The sequence below is a fragment of the Anomaloglossus baeobatrachus genome, chromosome 9 (genome assembly GCF_048569485.1).
Source record: "Anomaloglossus baeobatrachus isolate aAnoBae1 chromosome 9, aAnoBae1.hap1, whole genome shotgun sequence".
In the NCBI taxonomy this organism is placed as follows: domain Eukaryota; kingdom Metazoa; phylum Chordata; class Amphibia; order Anura; family Aromobatidae; genus Anomaloglossus; species Anomaloglossus baeobatrachus.
In genome coordinates, this window is record NC_134361.1 from 216,238,996 (window position 1) to 216,253,874 (window position 14,879).

The 14,879-nt window shown below is 53.0% G+C and overlaps 2 protein-coding genes and 2 non-coding genes across 5 annotated transcripts in view; 1 reads left to right on the top strand and 3 right to left on the bottom strand.

Moving 5' to 3' along the window:
- Positions 1 to 1,127: 1,127 nt before the first annotated feature.
- Positions 1,128 to 5,713, bottom strand: RPL12 (ribosomal protein L12). 2 transcript variants are annotated; one of them, XM_075324465.1, is made up of 7 exons: positions 5,552 to 5,713; positions 4,795 to 4,868; positions 4,566 to 4,664; positions 1,823 to 1,904; positions 1,476 to 1,562; positions 1,282 to 1,394; positions 1,128 to 1,181 (listed from the first exon to the last, which is right to left on the bottom strand). In XM_075324465.1, exons 1-7 carry the CDS (start codon positions 5,586 to 5,588, stop codon positions 1,176 to 1,178), a joined length of 498 nt encoding a protein of 165 aa, XP_075180580.1. In that variant the 5' UTR covers positions 5,589 to 5,713; the 3' UTR covers positions 1,128 to 1,175. The 2 variants fall into 2 exon arrangements, with proteins under 2 accessions (XP_075180580.1, XP_075180581.1); XM_075324466.1 differs by lacking the exon at positions 5,552 to 5,713 and adding an exon at positions 5,312 to 5,401.
- LOC142253839 (small nucleolar RNA SNORA65) lies at positions 1,614 to 1,739 on the bottom strand. Its single transcript, XR_012726870.1, has one exon. It is a non-coding gene; the product is annotated as a small nucleolar RNA SNORA65 (small nucleolar RNA).
- On the bottom strand, positions 4,940 to 5,063 carry LOC142253838 (small nucleolar RNA SNORA65). Its single transcript, XR_012726869.1, has one exon. It is a non-coding gene; the product is annotated as a small nucleolar RNA SNORA65 (small nucleolar RNA).
- Positions 5,714 to 6,001: 288 nt separating the features above from the next.
- The window catches only part of LRSAM1 (leucine rich repeat and sterile alpha motif containing 1), a 37,386-nt gene continuing 28,508 nt past the window's right edge, over positions 6,002 to 14,879 (top strand). The window contains 1 exon segment of the mRNA XM_075324467.1: positions 6,002 to 6,124. Within this exon segment, the coding sequence (XP_075180582.1) occupies positions 6,108 to 6,124 (17 nt within the window). The 5' untranslated portion in view covers positions 6,002 to 6,107.

Consider the following 14,879-nt stretch of genomic DNA (forward strand, 5'->3'; position numbering starts at 1 on the left):
GAGCCGCCGCCGCAAGCACCACTGAGCCGCCGCCGCAAGCACCACTGAGCCGCCGCCGCAAGCACCACTGAGCCGCCGCCGCAAGCACCACTGAGCCGCCGCCGCAAGCACCACTGAGCCGCCGCCGCAAGCACCACTGAGCCGCCGCCGCAAGCACCACTGAGCCACCCAAGATCCACTCACACAGTGGCATTACCCAACCTGCCTCTGTATGATCTATAGATTATATACTGCATTATTCAATACATTAGTGTCCCATCAAAAAAGAAAAAGAAAAGTCAAAGGGATGGGTTTTCCAGAATCCCTCTGGTGTGTAGGTGATTTACAGCATTACAGCCACAGATCAAAGCTGCAGTACCTCACAGTGCCACTACCCAAAGAGGGCGCTGTTTCTTCCAGTCTTTGATAACGTCTATAGATTATATACATGTCTGACAGTGACTATTTGCAGCAATAGAGTAATTTTTAGACTTCAGCATTCACAACCGCTCCCCATTAACTGGCAGTTTTCAGCCTTGAGGCTCAGGCTGCTTTCCTATGGGGATCTTTCGCTCAGTAACATACTGGTTTCCACACCTAGAAGGCCGTAGCCTGACCCAGCTCTTGTGTATCAGTACAACTTAATTCCTGGAGAGGTTTTCTGTATCCAGCAGATTATGCTCTTTCCTCCCCCTCTACAACCTGAAGGATCCACCCTCCCCGATACCTTACATGCTTTCCTGGATCTGCGGAGTAGAATGTGCTTTATATTGATATCAGCAGATTTGTGGAGAACATTTTGTTAAAGCATTTAATGAAAGCTAGAGTACACCACACCTACACATAACCGCCAACATTCAGCAGGTGTCTGCATGCCCTATGCTAATGAGGACAGGTGCATGAGCCAAGCAGGTGTAACACAGCCGCCGCACCCCTCCAAATGTGGAGAACAACCCCCTCCGGGGTGGGATATCTAATAGTGTAAAACATATGGCACAAACAGAACTCTAGCACCACCTAGTGACCCCAAAAGTGCAAAAACCACCATGAATACATTTTAGATAATTGGGGGAGGGGGTTCCTGAAGATCAGCCTCTGGAGGTCCCCATCCATCTTTACCACACTAGAAATAAAGACAGACGATCGTGTGGATGAAAAGGGTTTTTTTATTATAGTTTTCACATCCTCTTCATAATTTAATTCTGGAAGGGAAAAAACAAAAAAATACAATAAGTCGGCTGCACCATCATCACCACCACCACCACCGATCCCACCATGTACCCCAATAAGAGCAGCACTTACCGCTGGGCACTCCAATGCACCGCTGTTGATATCGTCAATGATATCGTGTGGATGGCGGCCGTCCACGTTGCAGCCCACGGATTGTGCCGTGCCCAGGATTTCCTTGATTGTTCCTGTAGGAGAAGCGCCGGGGTGAGAGGCAGATCCCGCACTGCTGGTTACCCCCCGCACCCCCCACTCATCACAAAACTCACCTGACAGCTCTCTGGCCAGGGACCGCGGCCTCATCTGACGGGCGATGTTGGTCACTTCTTCCATGGAGATGTTGCCGTTGTGTTTAACTATTGATATATAGAAGCCGGGGGTAAGTACAGCCGGGGTATGATTTGGGCAGCTGTCCCCATCCTTACGGCACAGAGTCACCCACGGGCAGAGTGACCCTGTTTCCTAGAGGTGGAGTTTGCTCTTAGCGCACCACTGGACTATACGCAGTCACTGCTGGCTGCTACAGTGGCGGGTGGCTGGAGGACCCCGGGGGTGGCTGGGGGACCCCGGGGGCGGCCGATCCTCCCGGCACCGATGCTACAGTAGTCACACTTACTGTTCTTCTGCTTCTTCCTGTCACGGGGCGGCTCCTTGAGGGCCTTGATGATCAGAGCCGAGGCGGACGGCACCACCTCAATCTGAAAGTACAAAAAAAGGTAACTATTGTTAAAACCGGGTCAGTAAAAATCTCTAAAATATCAAATTACTTAAAGGCAATGTCCACTTAATTCAGAACACAAAGAACCAATTGATTCCACCCCACAAAGGGTGAGGAGATACTGTTGTACCCGGTTTCAGCAGGTGTAAGACGAGTTAACGTCACCCTGAGGTTTTATTTTAATTGTCCCGAATTGATGAAGCAGGGGTTACTCCCGAGTAAACAACCCCTTTAAGTGCAAGAAAACATGGCTGACTTTCTCTGCTGCAGGTTTATAGCAATTATGTACCCAGATTGCAGCATGGTCACGTACGTGGACAAAGACCCTGTTCCATAAGACTTTGACCCCGCATATTCAGGTGCACAGAGCACCGTGGTACCCGCATAGTGTTATGCAGCTGCGCTGCAGACACCGGTCATCACTGCCCATTAAAGGGAACCTTGCACTTGCAGGGCAGTCAGATCCTATGGGAGTCACAGGTCTTTATCCGGTGTCGTCTATCCTTGCAATTGCCATCTGCTTCCCAGCTCCATGTGGCTGACTCGTCCTAAGTCATCCACAGTCCTCCACTGCACTCCTGCACATTTGTCTACCTTGCTGAGGGCATGTGATGGTGGAATATGGAAGGGGGGGTATCATTGGTAGGATGGTATTTTAGGAGTCTTGCTCCATTCATTCTGTGCATTTCTTATCTTGTCTGCAGTAACCATTTGCTTTCTTTTTGTTGACTGTCCATTGTTTACTGCCCAGATCTCCAAATACTGGGACTCACCCCCTACAGTGTTTTTGTCTGTAAGTCTGGGAGAGGGGGGCCTGGGATTCACCAAACTCTGCTTACCTAGGAGATTATTCATTCTGGCTGAGAGACAAGGGAGGAATAATAGTGATCCTCTGGGGGAGAAGCTGCAGCTACAGGTAGCTCCCTGGAAAGCCTTTGAGGAACCTAGATTTGCCTGTAAAAGGACTGCTGAGCGATTCTGACTCATCCCCAGGACATTTATCCCTTTACTGGACTATTTTACCCACTGTGTGGTGGATTATTTTATGGACTGATTTTGCTTTGGAATAAAATGTTCTTTGGATTGTTCATCTCTCACTGTTGATTGTGTGATATGGGAGAAGGACCGCGTGACAGGGCAGAATAAAGTATTGCAATGCACATGTACGGGCAGTCTTTGGCTTTCCCTGCAACGGCACATTACGGTACTGTGCTCTGCTGCAGCAGGACAAAAGTGCACGTGTGAAGGAGCACAAGGGAGGCCTGTGTGGATGATCTAGGACAAGTCATCCACATGGACCTGGGAAGGATGATGGCAATGGAAAGAATAGACGCAGTTGTGGACCCAATACGCCCAAATTGGATCAACCCACAGGTGAGAAAGTGACAGGTTCCCTTTAAATACCCAAGTCCCAATTATGTACTTTAATTTTCCTTCTCCACTTAGAAAGCTGCCATTGCATAACTTAAATTTTCTGAATAATGTACACATATATAAATATACACATAATATTAAATTTTCTGAATATATAATACATTTTCTGAATAAAAAAATAAATAAATAAATAAATATATATATATTTATATATATATATAAATAAATAAAATACGTAATTTTATTTTCTCTGCTGACTTACTGGATGCCCGTTAAGACAGGAGTAAGGAGCAGAGGTGACAACCTCACTGGGAACATGGTTACAAAGCTTTTGAGATATTTATTATTAATATTATTATTATATTTTTTTTTTTAGTCCAAGTTTTGAGCAGCCAGCTGACATTTCATATTGGTAACATTTGGGGGTACACTGCATATTAATCACATTATATTGCATTTTTCCCCACCAAGGACAGGACTACTGCAGCTTCTCTCCTTTCCTGGGTTCGCCATACAGGATAATGCTATATTATGTATCGCTGCATTAATAAACATCCGATCCAAGTCTTCTATATTCTGATGGTATGACCGCATTTATGAAAGTCTGATCTGAGTAAATTTCCATTCAGGTTACTTTTTAGAGCAGTTTGGGATCATCAGACCATGTTCTGTACACCGCTGTGCTGCAGTAAGGACTCCTATAGAGCGGAGATCACAGCTGCGCCTCCCGGGAGAATAGACATGGCAGCCATGAGCAGGATGGAGATTTATTTGCTAGTCTTTTCTGCATTGAGTGCCTTCTTATGTCTACGCTTGCTTGTTGAAGGGAAACCGGACATGATTGACAAGTATTTTACGGTGAAATTGCAGCAACCGGAGCTCAGCTCCCTGCACCCACGTGCTGTCAGAGGGGCTCCTATACTGGACGACCCTTATTAATCACTTCTACTTGGACGTAATTGTGAAGGCTGCAGCTGATCAACATTTGGCGATTGGCTGCAGTGGTCATGTGAGGTCAATTCAGGCAGCACCAGTACAGGAGATATGCAGCACTTAAGCATATCTTTAATGGACAACCCCTTTAATACTACACTGAAAAGGAGAGGGGGGGCTCCAAGAAAGGACATAGGGACTTTAAGGAGCTATGCAGCACATGGAGAAGCAACATGGTGTCTGAGCCCCTTTACAGTATTATAAGTGAACATGTAAAGGACATTGTCTGCACTCCCCACCCCAGAGCAGCAGGGGGCAGTGTCGGTCACATTACCGCGGCCTGCCTGTTCTGGATGGTCAGCTTGATGGTGATCCTCAGCCCCTTCCAGTCACCGGTCGCTTTGGCAATGTCATCACCAACTTTCTTGGGAGACTAAAATAAAAGACAGACATTAGATAACATCTCAGTCACAGGACCCCGGGCGCCGCTCATCTTAAAGGGAAGAGGGTCATAGTCTTAAGGCGGAAAGCGGAATTTGGTTTCTCACATTTTAGACACTTACCAGACCCAGGGGGCCGATCTTAGGGGCCAGCGCAGAGGTGGCTCCGACTTCCCCACCGGTGCATCGCAGGAAGACTACGGAGGAGAGCAGAGAAGGTTAATACAGGGGGCACCGGCGGCCGAGGGTCCCCAGGGATCAGCGGCACACGTGTTCTCCATCTTTCGGCACAGGACGGCTCACACGCAGGGCGGCCCTGTTTCCTAAGAGGAGGTCGCTATAAGCGCACCACTGGACTATACCAAGACACGGGAGCCCGGTACAGTGGCGGGTGGCTAGATGCCCCCCCCCCCCATACAAGACCACCCCTTTAGCCCTGGAAAATCAATGGGATAGATCCTCATTAACCCCTTCCTGCCCCATGACATCTATATCCACCATGCAGTGATCAATACACCACTAATACTCAATGAAAACTCAGGGATTTAATTAAATCTATAAATTTTGAATAAAAAAAAAAAAAAAAAAAATCCCTTCCGCCTCTCCCGGGGCTCGAACCCGCACCCTGCCCGTCACTTACAGCAGAAGCCGGCGGGAGCGCGGGCCATGCGCTCATACTCCTGTAATTACGGCGCCATAGTGATGAGCCTGGGCAGCACGGGGCCTCCCTCACCCCTACACCCCGGGAGAAGCCTCCGTTCACATTACCCCGGCAGACACGGTCCGTGAGAGCCGCACTCCCCGCTCCTGGCTGCGGCCTGCCCGGATGTGGCGGGGCTCCGCTCCGAGGATCACATTTCCCCTCTCCCGCCTCACGTACCGATTTTAATTTCGGTGGGATCGAACTTAGGGGGCATTGCGCTGCCGGACGGGGGGGCTCCGCTTCACTCTGGCCGGTTTCGGTGTCGGATGAACCCGGATTCGGGACGACCGATGAAAGTTGCACCTCTACCAGCTGGGAAGCGTAAGAGAGAAAGAGGGCGGGGTCAGCGCGGCGCTACGTAATCAAGGAAGGAAGTCTCGCGAGAATTTTTACCTGGCGGCCATATTTGTATCTGGCAAATGACTCCTGCTATCCGCCATTTTTTTTTCTCTGGTTGCCAGGACTTGGAAATTAAAGTCTTGAAGCAAAACAGGTTATTAAAGACTCGAACGACACAAGAGTCCACAGGACAGTCACCGAGATCATCCGCACACCGATTTATATCGGAAAGATAAGAGCCGCCATTACGTGTCATTCTCCGACCGCCCGCTAGATGGAGCGCTAGTGGCGCTGTGCGATGTGGATCACGTGACAGCTTGGAACCCGGAAGCGTCAGATGGCTGCACACAACAAGCTACTGGAGCCGAGAGGACGCTGAGGGGCCCCGGGGTGAATGCGGCCCCCTCCGCGGTGAGTACCGACCTCTTCCCCCCTCCCCCGCGGTGAGCACTGGCCCCGCCTCTGTGCACCGTATGGACTGGGCAGGGGTGAGTGGCAGCTCTGTCATCACTGGCGGTATAGAGGGGTCATTCCCACTGCCGGATTATCGGACAAAGATGGAGTCGTGTCACCAGGCTGGAGATCCGCTGTGCAGCACTCAGTCCGGATTATCAGAAGATGAAAGAGGGGGGGGGAGCGTCAGTGTCAGATTACTGGACTGCTGCCATAGATACAGCTACAATCACAACTCCCCCTCGCGTCCAATGTAAGATCAGTGGCCGTCCCCTCCTCCCCGGGGGCTGTCATGGGCCGTCGTCCCCTCCTCCCCTGGTGGCTGTCATGGGCTGCCGTCCCCTCCTCTCCTGGTGGCTGTCATGGGCTGCCGTCCCCCCTCCTCTCCTGGTGGCTGTCATGGGCTGCCGTCCCCTCCTCTCCTGGTGGCTGTCATGGGCCGCCGTCCCCTCCTTCCCTGGTGGCTGTCATGGGCTGCCGTCCCCTCCTCTCCTGGTGGCTGTCATGGGCCGCCGTCCCCTCCTCTCCTGGTGGCTGTCATGGGCCGCCGTCCCCTCCTCTCCTGGTGGCTGTCATGGGCCGCCGTCCCCTCCTCTCCTGGTGGCTGTCATGGGCCGCCGTCCCCTCCTCTCCTGGTGGCTGTCATGGGCCGCCGTCCCCTCCTCCCCTGGTGGCTGTCATGGGCCGCCGTCCCCTCCTCTCCTGGTGGCTGTCATGGGCCGCCGTCCCCTCCTCTCCTGGTGGCTGTCATGGGCCGCCGTCCCCTCCTCTCCTGGTGGCTGTCATGGGCCGCCGTCCCCTCCTCTCCTGGTGGCTGTCATGGGCCGCCGTCCCCTCCTCTCCTGGTGGCTGTCATGGGCCGCCGTCCCCTCCTCTCCTGGTGGCTGTCATGGGTTGTCGTCCCCTCCTCTCCTGGTGGCTGTCATGGGCCGCCGTCCCCTCCTCTCCTGGTGGCTGTCATGGGTTGTCGTCCCCTCCTCTCCTGGTGGCTGTCATGGGTTGTCGTCCCCTCCTCTCCTGGTGGCTGTCATGGGCCGCCGTCCCCTCCTCTCCTGGTGGCTGTCATGGGCCGCCGTCCCCTCCTCTCCTGGTGGCTGTCATGGGCCGCCGTCCCCTCCTCTCCTGGTGGCTGTCATGGGCCGCCGTCCCCTCCTCTCCTGGTGGCTGTCATGGGCCGCCGTCCCCTCCTCTCCTGGTGGCTGTCATGGGCCGCCGTCCCCTCCTCTCCTGGTGGCTGTCATGGGCCGCCGTCCCCTCCTCCCCTGGTGGCTGTCATGGGCCGCCGTCCCCTCCTCTCCTGGTGGCTGTCATGGGCCGCCGTCCCCTCCTCTCCTGGTGGCTGTCATGGGCCGCCGTCCCCTCCTCTCCTGGTGGCTGTCATGGGCCGCCGTCCCCTCCTCTCCTGGTGGCTGTCATGGGCCGCCGTCCCCTCCTCTCCTGGTGGCTGTCATGGGTTGTCGTCCCCTCCTCTCCTGGTGGCTGTCATGGGCCGCCGTCCCCTCCTCTCCTGGTGGCTGTCATGGGTTGTCGTCCCCTCCTCTCCTGGTGGCTGTCATGGGTTGTCGTCCCCTCCTCTCCTGGTGGCTGTCATGGGCCGCCGTCCCCTCCTCTCCTGGTGGCTGTCATGGGCCGCCGTCCCCTCCTCTCCTGGTGGCTGTCATGGGCTGCCGTCCCCTCCTCTCCTGGTGGCTGTCATGGGCTGCCGTCCCCTCCTCTCCTGGTGGCTGTCATGGGCCGCCGTCCCCTCCTCTCCTGGTGGCTGTCATGGGCCGCCGTTCCCTCCTCTCCTGGTGGCTGTCATGGGCTGCCGTCCCCTCCTGTCCTGGTGGCTGTCGTGGGCTGCCGTCCCCTCCTGTCCTGGTGGCTGTCGTGGGCTGCCGTCCCCTCCTGTCCTGGTGGCTGTCGTGGGCTGCCGTCCCCTCCTGTCCTGGTGGCTGTCGTGGGCCGCCGTCCCCTCCTCTCCTGGTGGCTGTCGTGGGCCGCCGTCCCCTCCTCTCCTGGTGGCTGTCGTGGGCCGCCGTCCCCTCCTCTCCTGGTGGCTGTCGTGGGCCGCCGTCCCCTCCTCTCCTGGTGGCTGTCGTGGGCCGCCGTCCCCTCCTCTCCTGGTGGCTGTCGTGGGCCGCCGTCCCCTCCTCTCCTGGTGGCTGTCGTGGGCCGCCGTCCCCTCCTCTCCTGGTGGCTGTCGTGGGCCGCCGTCCCCTCCTGTCCTGGTGGCTGTCGTGGGCCGCCGTCCCCTCCTGTCCTGGTGGCTGTCGTGGGCCGCCGTCCCCTCCTCTCCTGGTGGCTGTCGTGGGCCGCCGTCCCCTCCTCTCCTGGTGGCTGTCGTGGGCCGCCGTCCCCTCCTCTCCTGGTGGCTGTCGTGGGCCGCCGTCCCCTCCTCTCCTGGTGGCTGTCGTGGGCCGCCGTCCCCTCCTCTCCTGGTGGCTGTCGTGGGCCGCCGTCCCCTCCTCTCCTGGTGGCTGTCGTGGGCCGCCGTCCCCTCCTCTCCTGGTGGCTGTCGTGGGCCGCCGTCCCCTCCTCTCCTGGTGGCTGTCGTGGGCCGCCGTCCCCTCCTCTCCTGGTGGCTGTCGTGGGCCGCCGTCCCCTCCTCTCCTGGTGGCTGTCGTGGGCCGCCGTCCCCTCCTCTCCTGGTGGCTGTCGTGGGCCGCCGTCCCCTCCTCTCCTGGTGGCTGTCGTGGGCCGCCGTCCCCTCCTCTCCTGGTGGCTGTCGTGGGCCGCCGTCCCCTCCTCTCCTGGTGGCTGTCGTGGGCCGCCGTCCCCTCCTCTCCTGGTGGCTGTCGTGGGCTGCCGTCCCCTCCTCTCCTGGTGGCTGTCGTGGGCTGCCGTCCCCTCCTCTCCTGGTGGCTGTCGTGGGCTGCCGTCCCCTCCTGTCCTGGTGGCTGTCGTGGGCCGCCGTCCCCTCCTGTCCTGGTGGCTGTCGTGGGCCGCCGTCCCCTCCTCTCCTGGTGGCTGTCGTGGGCCGCCGTCCCCTCCTCTCCTGGTGGCTGTCGTGGGCCGCCGTCCCCTCCTCTCCTGGTGGCTGTCGTGGGCCGCCGTCCCCTCCTCTCCTGGTGGCTGTCGTGGGCCGCCGTCCCCTCCTCTCCTGGTGGCTGTCGTGGGCCGCCGTCCCCTCCTCTCCTGGTGGCTGTCGTGGGCTGCCGTCCCCTCCTCTCCTGGTGGCTGTCGTGGGCTGCCGTCCCCTCCTCTCCTGGTGGCTGTCGTGGGCTGCCGTCCCCTCCTCTCCTGGTGGCTGTCGTGGGCTGCCGTCCCCTCCTGTCCTGGTGGCTGTCGTGGGCTGCCGTCCCCTCCTCTCCTGGTGGCTGTCGTGGGCTGCCGTCCCCTCCTCTCCTGGTGGCTGTCGTGGGCTGCCGTCCCCTCCTCTCCTGGTGGCTGTCGTGGGCTGCCGTCCCCTCCTCTCCTGGTGGCTGTCGTGGGCTGCCGTCCCCTCCTCTCCTGGTGGCTGTCGTGGGCTGCCGTCCCCTCCTGTCCTGGTGGCTGTCGTGGGCCGCCGTCCCCCCGATCTCCTGGTGGCTGTCGTGGGCTGCCGTCCCCTCCTCTCCTGGTGGCTGTCATGGGCCGCCGTCCCCTCCTCTCCTGGTGGCTGTCTCATTGGTAGCCAGACTCCAGCTTCTGGTGCCAGTCCTGGGAAATCTGAACCCAATTCTCATAGGTAATGGCCGGGTCACCAAAATCTTTTATCCGTCGAGAGAGAGAAAACCAAAAACAAGCGCTCCTGTCCAAACTGTTTCCCCTTTTTCTTTTTTTCCTGAGAATGTCAGTGACTGATCACCGCAGCCCCCGAATATTAGTCACCTGGACCCCATTACCACTGACAGCCCCCACCAATGTGTCCGGTCATAGCTCCAGGCACAAAAGATGCTGAGACTGCGGGAAAAGGGCGATCAGCGGCCGAATGTGGAGAAACCGTCTGTTATATCAGCCCTTACATCTTTGCCGCTTTCCTCCAGTCTATCACTGATTTTGGGTGACCTTATGCTGATCCTGGCGCTAAAATGTAAGCAGTTCTTTGTTTGATGCTTGTGACCATCCATCTTCCTCTTGATTACATTCCAGAGGTTTTCAATGGGGTTCAGGTCTGGAGATTGGGCCGGCCATGACAGGGTTTTGATGTGGTGGTCCTTCATCTACACATTGATTGACCTAGCTGTGTGGCATGGAGCATTGTCCTGCTGGAAAAAACAGTCCTCAGAGTTGGGGAACATTGCCTGAGAAGGAAGAACGGTTTTTCCAGGATAACCTTGTATGCGGCTTGATTCATACGTCCTTCACAAAGTTTAATCTGCCCAATTCCAGCCTTGCTGAAGCATCCCCAGATCATCACCGATCCGCCACCAAATATCACAGTGGGTGCAAGACACTGCAGCTTGTCGCCTCTCCAGGTCTCCGTCTAACCATGAGACGACCCGGTATTGGGCAAAGCTGGAAATTAGACTCATCAGAGAAGATTACCTTACTCCAGTCCTCTATGGTCCAATCCTTATGGTCTTTGGCAATCTTCAGCCTGGCTCTCCTTTGCTTCTCATTGAGGAAAGGCTTTTTTCTAGCTTTACATGAATTGAGCCCTGCTTCTAGGAGCCTGTTACCAACTGTTATTGCCGTGCACTTCACCCCAACTGCCATTTACAATTCCTTTTGTAGGAGACTTGATGTCATCCTGCGGTTGCTGAATGACATTCGAATAAGAGAACGGTCATCCCGGTCAGTGGAGAGTCGCTTTCTCCTCACCTGACACTGGAATGGAACGGCTATCCGACATGGAGAGAAGCTGATTTTTATAAAAATGTTCAGTGGTCTCTTCTCTTTTTCCAGAGCTATATGTATGCGTGTGTGTATGTATGTGTATATATATATATAATATATACGTGTGTACATATATATATATGTACATATATATATATATATATATATATATATATATATATATATATATATATGTATATGTGTATATTATATTTATATATGTATAGGTATACTATATTTATATATATGTATATTATATTTATATATACATACATACATACATACATACATCCACAGTATATTGGAAGGAAATTGCTGGGGAGACGTCCAGATCTTCTCAGGGTCCTATTAATACTGAATTCTATGACAGAATATTCTCCTCCTCTGACATTGCCGAATTATTGATGACTGTGACCCCTGGGGCTGGAACTGTGACTATATACTATACACATCTGAGGAATGTGGAATATGTCCTGTATATGGTACACTAGAGGATTACATTTACACAGGATAGGATTAGATACACGGCTCAGCAGACAGTATCACACAGGAGAGGATTAGATACACAGCTCAGCAGACAGTATCACACAGGAGAGGATTAGATACACAGATCAGCAGACAGTATCACACAGGAGAGGATTAGATACACAGCTCAGCAGACAGTATCACACAGGATAGGATTAGATACACAGCTCAGCAGACCGTATCACACAGGATAGGATTAGATACACAGCTCAGCAGACAGTATCACACAGGAGAGGATTAGATACACAGCTCAGCAGACAGTATCACACAGGAGAGGATTAGATACACAGCTCAGCAGACAATATCACACAGGATAGGATTAGATACACAGCTCAGCAGACAGTATCACACAGGAGAGGATTAGATACACAGCTCAGCAGACAGTATCGCACAGGATAGGATTAGATACACAGCTCAGCAGACACTATCACACAGGAGAGGATTAGATACACAGCTCAGCAACAGTATCACACAGGAGAGGATTAGATACACAGCTCAGCAGACAGTATCACACAGGAGAGGATTAGATACACAGCTCAGCAGACACTATCACACAGGAGAGGATTAGATACACAGCTCAGCAGACAGTATCACACAGGATAGGATTAGATACACAGCTCAGCAGACACTATCACACAGGAGAGGATTAGATACACAGCTCAGCAACAGTATCACACAGGAGAGGATTAGATACACAGCTCAGCAGACAGTATCACACAGGAGAGGATTAGATACACAGCTCAGCAGACACTATCACACAGGAGAGGATTAGATACACAGCTCAGCAGACAGTATCACACAGGGGAGGATTAGATACACAGCTCAGCAGACACTATCACACAGGAGAGGATTAGATACACAGCTCAGCAACAGTATCACACAGGAGAGGATTAGATACACGGCTCAGCAGACAGTATCACACAGGATAGGATTAGATACACAGCTCAGCAGACACTATCACACAGGAGAGGATTAGATACACAGCTCAGCAGACAGTATCACACAGGATAGGATTAGATACACAGCTCAGCAGACACTATCACACAGGAGAGGATTAGATACACAGCTCAGCAACAGTATCACACAGGAGAGGATTAGATACACAGCTCAGCAGACAGTATCACACAGGAGAGGATTAGATACACAGCTCAGCAGACAGTATCACACAGGAGAGGATTAGATACACAGCTCAGCAGACAGTATCACACAGGATAGGATTAGATACACAGCTCAGCAGACACTATCACACAGGAGAGGATTAGATACACAGCTCAGCAACAGTATCACACAGGAGAGGATTAGATACACAGCTCAGCAGACAGTATCACACAGGAGAGGATTAGATACACAGCTCAGCAGACACTATCACACAGGAGAGGATTAGATACACAGCTCAGCAGACAGTATCACACAGGAGAGGATTAGATACACAGCTCAGCAGACACTATCACACAGGAGAGGATTAGATACACAGCTCAGCAACAGTATCACACAGGAGAGGATTAGATACACAGCTCAGCAGACAGTATCACACAGGATAGGATTAGATACACAGCTCAGCAGATACTATCACACAGGAGAGGATTAGATACACAGCTCAGCAGACAGTATCACACAGGAGAGGATTAGATACACAGCTCAGCAGACAGTATCACACAGGAGAGGATTAGATACACAGCTCAGCAGACAGTATCACACAGGATATGATTAGATACACAGCTCAGCAACAGTATCACACAGGAGAGGATTAGATACACAGCTCAGCAGACACTATCACACAGGAGAGGATTAGATACACAGCTCAGCAGACAGCTCAGCAGACAGTATCACACAGGAGAGGATTAGATACACAGCTCAGCAGACAGTATTACACAGGAGAGGATTAGATACACAGCTCAGCAGACAGTATCACACAGGAGAGGATTAGATACACAGCTCAGCAGACAGTATCACACAGGATAGGATTAGATACACAGCTCAGCAGACAGTATCACACAGGAGAGGATTAGATACACAGCTCAGCAGACAGTATCACACAGGAGAGGATTAGATACACAGCTCAGCAGACAGTATCACACAGGAGAGGATTAGATACACAGCTCAGCAGACAGTATCACACAGGAGAGGATTAGATACACAGCTCAGCAGACAGTATCACACAGGAGAGGATTAGATACACAGCTCAGCAGACAGTATCACACAGGAGAGGATTAGATACACGGCTCAGCAGACAGTATCACACGAGAGGATTAGATACACGGCTCAGCAGACAGTATCACACAGGATAGGATTAGATACACGGCTCAGCAGTCAGTATCACACAGGATAGGATTAGATACACAGCTCAGTAGACAGTATCACACAGGAGAAGATTAGATACACAGCTCAGCAGACAGTATCACATAGGAGAGGATAGATACACAGCTCAGCAGACAGTATCACACAGGAGAGGATTAGATACACGGCTCATCAGTCAGTATCACACAGGATAGGATTAGATACACGGCTCAGCAGACAGTATCACACAGGATAGGATTAGATACACGGCTCAGCAGACAGTATCACACAGGATAGGATTAGATACACGGCTCAGCAGTCAGTATCACACAGCATAGGATTAGATACACGGCTCAGCAGACAGTATCACACAGGTGGGATTAGATATACAGCTCAGCAGACTGTATCACAGGATAGGATTAGATACACAGCTCAGCAGACAGTATCACACAGGAGAGGATTAGATACACAGCTCAGCAGACAGTATCACACAGGAGAGGATTAGATACACAGCTCAGCAGACAGTATCACATGGGATAAGATTAGATACACGGCTCAGCAGACAGTATCACACAGGAGACGATAGATACACAGCTCAGCAGATAGTATCACACAGGAGAGGATTAGATACACGGCTCAGCAGTCAGTATCACACAGGATAGGATTAGAATATACGGCTCAGCAGACAGTATCACACAGGTGGGATTAGATATACAGCTCAGCAGACAGTATCACACGGGATAAGATTAGATACACAGCTCAGCAGACTGTATCACACAGGATAGGATTAGATACACAGCTCAGCAGACAGTATCACACAGGAGAGGATTAGATACACGGCTCATCAGACAGTATCACACATGATGGGGTTAGATACATGGCTCAGCAGTGGTACCATTAGTGGGTGTGCAGTGATGCCAGCATTCCGGCTGATGTACCGGTTGAGCAGAGCTGGGCCGGTTGTGTGTCGGTTTCTCCCGGGCGGCGCTCGCTGTGTCTGTAGCTGAATCACTGATGTTCTGTGTGAGGCCTGTGATCAATGCTCCGCACTCGCTGATTATCTCTGTGTCATGCTCCGCACTCGCTGATTATCTCTGTGTCATGCTCCGCACTCGCTGATTATCTCTGTCATGCTCCGCACTCGCTGATTATCTCTGTGTCATGCTCCGCA

Bases quoted from the DNA above. Each gene is read 5' to 3' on its own strand.
- RPL12 (XM_075324465.1), bottom strand. From the start codon at position 5,588: ATGCCCCCTAAGTTCGATCCCACCGAAATTAAAATCG. The intron at 4,869-5,551 runs GTACGTGAGGCG...TCTCCTCCGTAG, and splicing joins TCCCACCGAAATTAAAATCG to TCTTCCTGCGATGCACCGGT. The intron at 1,905-4,565 runs GTAATGTGACCG...TTGTACTTTCAG, and splicing joins TCCAGAACAGGCAGGCCGCG to ATTGAGGTGGTGCCGTCCGC.